The 3672-nt window shown below is 34.6% G+C and overlaps 1 protein-coding gene across 1 annotated transcript; it reads right to left on the bottom strand.

The window, feature by feature from the left end:
* Nucleotides 1-1679: 1679 nt before the first annotated feature.
* LOC122731907 (olfactory receptor 5D18-like) lies at nucleotides 1680-2657 on the bottom strand. The gene has a single exon (XM_043972156.1). The coding sequence runs from the start codon at nucleotides 2655-2657 to the stop codon at nucleotides 1680-1682; it is 978 nt and encodes a 325-aa protein (XP_043828091.1).
* Nucleotides 2658-3672: the final 1015 nt, after the last annotated feature.

The following is a 3672-nucleotide window of genomic DNA, read 5'->3' as shown; positions in this document are numbered from 1 at the left end:
TCCTAGCTTTTTAAAATATATTTTTTTGACAATTTTGTTGTTATGGCACTGAATAATTAAATGAGTTTAGGTAGAATTGTCTTTTTTTGTCATTGGTTGAGCTTATCCAGGAGAAATTAACATTTTTCTGATTGTTTAGATATGACTTTATTCGTGTGCAAAGTGTTTTGTAATTGTGTTCGTTTAATTCCTGTGTTTGTCTCCGTAGGTAGAGTACCAAGTATTTTATATTATCTACAGTTATTTTCAATCAATTTTGCTTCTATGTCTTACTGCTGGGCTTTCGTGGTAATGTATAGACATTGTGATTATTTCTGTAGATTTATTTTATATCCTGCAACTTTGCTAAAGTTGTTAATATTTCATAATATAGTGTTCAGTTGATTCTCGAGGATTCTCTAATTATACCATCATATCATCTATAAAGAGTGATAATTTTGTTTCATCATTGCCTATTCAATTCCTTCAATTTCTTATTGTCTTATTGCTATGGGTAACATTTTTAGTACAATATTGAATAATTTTGGTGATAGCTGGCTTCTGTTATTCATTCCTGATCTTATTAGAAGGCATCTAGATGATCTCCATTAGAGATAATGCTACTTAGAGATAAAACTACTTATAATTTTAAGGAAAGTTCAATATATTCTTATGCTCTCTATGTTTTTGTTTGTTTGTTTGTTTTGTTTTTGCAGGGCAGTGAGGGTTAAGTGACTTGCCCAGGGTCACACAGCTAGTACGTGTTAAATGTCTGAGGTTGGATTTGAACTCAGGTCCTCCTGAATCCAGGGCTGGTGCTTTATCCACTGTGCCACCTAGCTGCCCCCTTTCTATGTTTTTTTATAGGAATTGCTGCTATATTTTGCCAAAAGCTTTTTCAGTATTTATTTAGATAATCTTATAATTTCTGTTGACAATTATACTGAAATTACTGAGATGGACAATTATGTTGATAGTTTTCCTAATATTAAACCAACAAGGCATTTTAGATATTAATCCTCCTTGGCCCTAGGGTATGATCCTTGTGATATATTGCTATAACTTCTTTGCTTGTATTTTATTTACAGTTTTCATAAATATCCAATAGAGAAATAAATATATTATTTTCTCTCTGTTTTAGCTCTTCTTGGTGTTAGCCAATTCATTTTACTTCCAAATTCTAGAAGATTATCTCTGGTATAAGGCAAACTTTATTCTATTAAGTTATGGACAAGAGGTTTTGTTTTCTTGAGGGTTTATTATTAACTTATTTTTGGTTTTGTCTTTCTTTTCTTGAAGTAATAATTTTCACATTAAATATTAGTACTTCTTCATTTAGGCATGGGTTCATAGATATTGTGTAAAACCATAGTAGCCAACTGTTGGAAACAATATAGGTACTGCATTATTGTTAAGGAATGAATATATTCATTAATACCCCCACTAATTCTCCCAGATCGTGAAGCCAGGAGATGAATCATCAGTACTGATTTTAGTATGAAAATGTGCTATTCTTGCTGTTTTTTTCTCAGTTGTACCAGAATCTTTGGATTCCATTTAGGGGTTTCTTAGCAAACATATGGAGTAGTTTGCTATTTCATTTTTCAGCTTACTTCACAGATGAGGAAACTGAGGAAAACAGGGTTAAGTGATATGCTAAGGGTCACACAGGTGGTAAGTTTCTGAGGGTGTAGTTAAACTCAGTGCCTGCTGAGCCCAGGGCCAAAACCCCATCCATTGTGGCACCCAACTGCAAGATCCATTAATTTGGTGATAGTTTCTTTTACATCATTGTTCCTTAAACTGTATATTAAGGGGTTCAGCATGGGGACCACCACTGTATAAAACACAGTGCTTACTCTTATGAGAAGCCATGAAGTTTTGGAACTAGGAACACAGTAGAGGAAGAGGATGATTCCAAAGAAGATGGTAACACCTGTCAGGTGGGAAGCACAAGTGGAAAAAGCTTTATATCTCCCACTGACTGATTGTATCTTCAGGATAGTGACAAAAATAAAAACATAGGATGTGAGTACAATAGTGAGGGTGAGAAATGTATTAAAATTAGCAAGGATAATAAAGATTGTCTCTACAATACGTTGATCAGGAAAAGAGACAGAAACAATAGCAGAATACTCACATAGAAAATTATTAATGATATTGGTCTTAGAAAATGACCTTATAAGGAGAGAGTAGATAAATACACTAGAAGAAATTATCCCCCATGTATATACTGCTGTCATCAATAGGGCACAGCGTTTCTGGGACATGACAACTATATATAACAATGGATTGCAAATTGCCACAAAGCGGTCATAGGCCATCACTGCTAATAAGAATGCCTCTGTGACCACACAGATGACAGCAAATGAATATTGCATGATGCAAGGAGTAAAAGAGATGGTTCTGTCTTCCACAACCAAGATTTGTAACAATTTAGGTGTAATTGCAGTAGAGTAACAGAAATCTATAAAAGACAGATGACTAAGGAAAAAGTACATGGGGGTGTGGAGTTTGGGGTTAATCCTGATGATCACAATCATGCCCAAGTTTCCTGTTACAGTGATTATATATATCACCAGGAATACCAGGAATAAAGGGATCTGGAGCTCTGGGTAATCAGAGAATCCTAAAAGGATGAAGATGATATCAGTCTTATTTCTGTCAGCATTCCTCATGGTTCCTACTGGAGAAAACCAAAGAATACCAAGTTGGAAGAGAACTCAGTGCCTATATAGTCAAATACCATATTGAAAAATGATATTTTCACTACAACGTCAATCAGTAGTCAGTCCAAGGAACATTTTTGAAGCATTTAATATATGTCAGGCATGTGTTGAGGATGCACACACACCCAAGATAAACCCTGTTCTCAGGTACCTTACAATCTAAAGGAAGATGCAATAGCTAAACAAATACAATTATATATTTATATAAGTTATTTCTAGAATGACTTGGCAGAAATATCACTAAAGCAAATACACTAGAATTGATTGGACTTGATAGAGACTTCCTGTAGAATGTAGGTTTATAGCTGGGTCTTGAAGGGAACCAGTAATCAAAGATGACAATTTTATCAACTCACCTTTGTTTGAAGACTTTTCATTTCTTTTCTTTTTTTTTCTTCTTTATTTTTCAGGGCAATGAGGGTTAAGTGATGTGCCCAGGGTCACACAGCTAGTTAAGTGTCAAGTGTCTGAGGCTGGATTTGAACTCAGGTCCTCCTGAATCCAAGGCCAGTGCTTTATCCACTGTGCCATCTAGCTGCCCCCTGTCTAAAGACTTTTAAGGTCGAAGGAGGCTCACTTTTTCTGGAAGCATAACATTTGACTTGGATAGCTCAACTGGGATGAACCCCAACCCATATTAAGCCAATATTTCCATCTTTATTTCTACTTATCACTTCTGATATTCTTTTTGGGTACTAAGCTCTCTCTGCCATGTAATTTTCCTAAAGCATACATCTTATGTTGTCTCCCTTCAATCTCCAATGATTCCATTGTATCTGAACAATAATTCAAACTTCTTTTGGTATTTAAATTATACTTAATCAAACATACATCTCTATTTTTATATACAATGTGACTCTTCATGCACTTTATGGTTCAAACAAACTTGCCTTCTTTCTGTTTTTCACTAGAGGAATTCAATATCATTTCTCTAAACCTTTTTTAAAAGTTCTGAAACATTATT

Source organism: Dromiciops gliroides, chromosome 6 (genome assembly GCF_019393635.1).
Source record: "Dromiciops gliroides isolate mDroGli1 chromosome 6, mDroGli1.pri, whole genome shotgun sequence".
Taxonomy (NCBI): Eukaryota; Metazoa; Chordata; class Mammalia; order Microbiotheria; family Microbiotheriidae; genus Dromiciops; species Dromiciops gliroides.
Note: the sequence above shows the minus strand (reverse complement) of the source record. Positions and strands in the feature narration are given on the sequence as shown.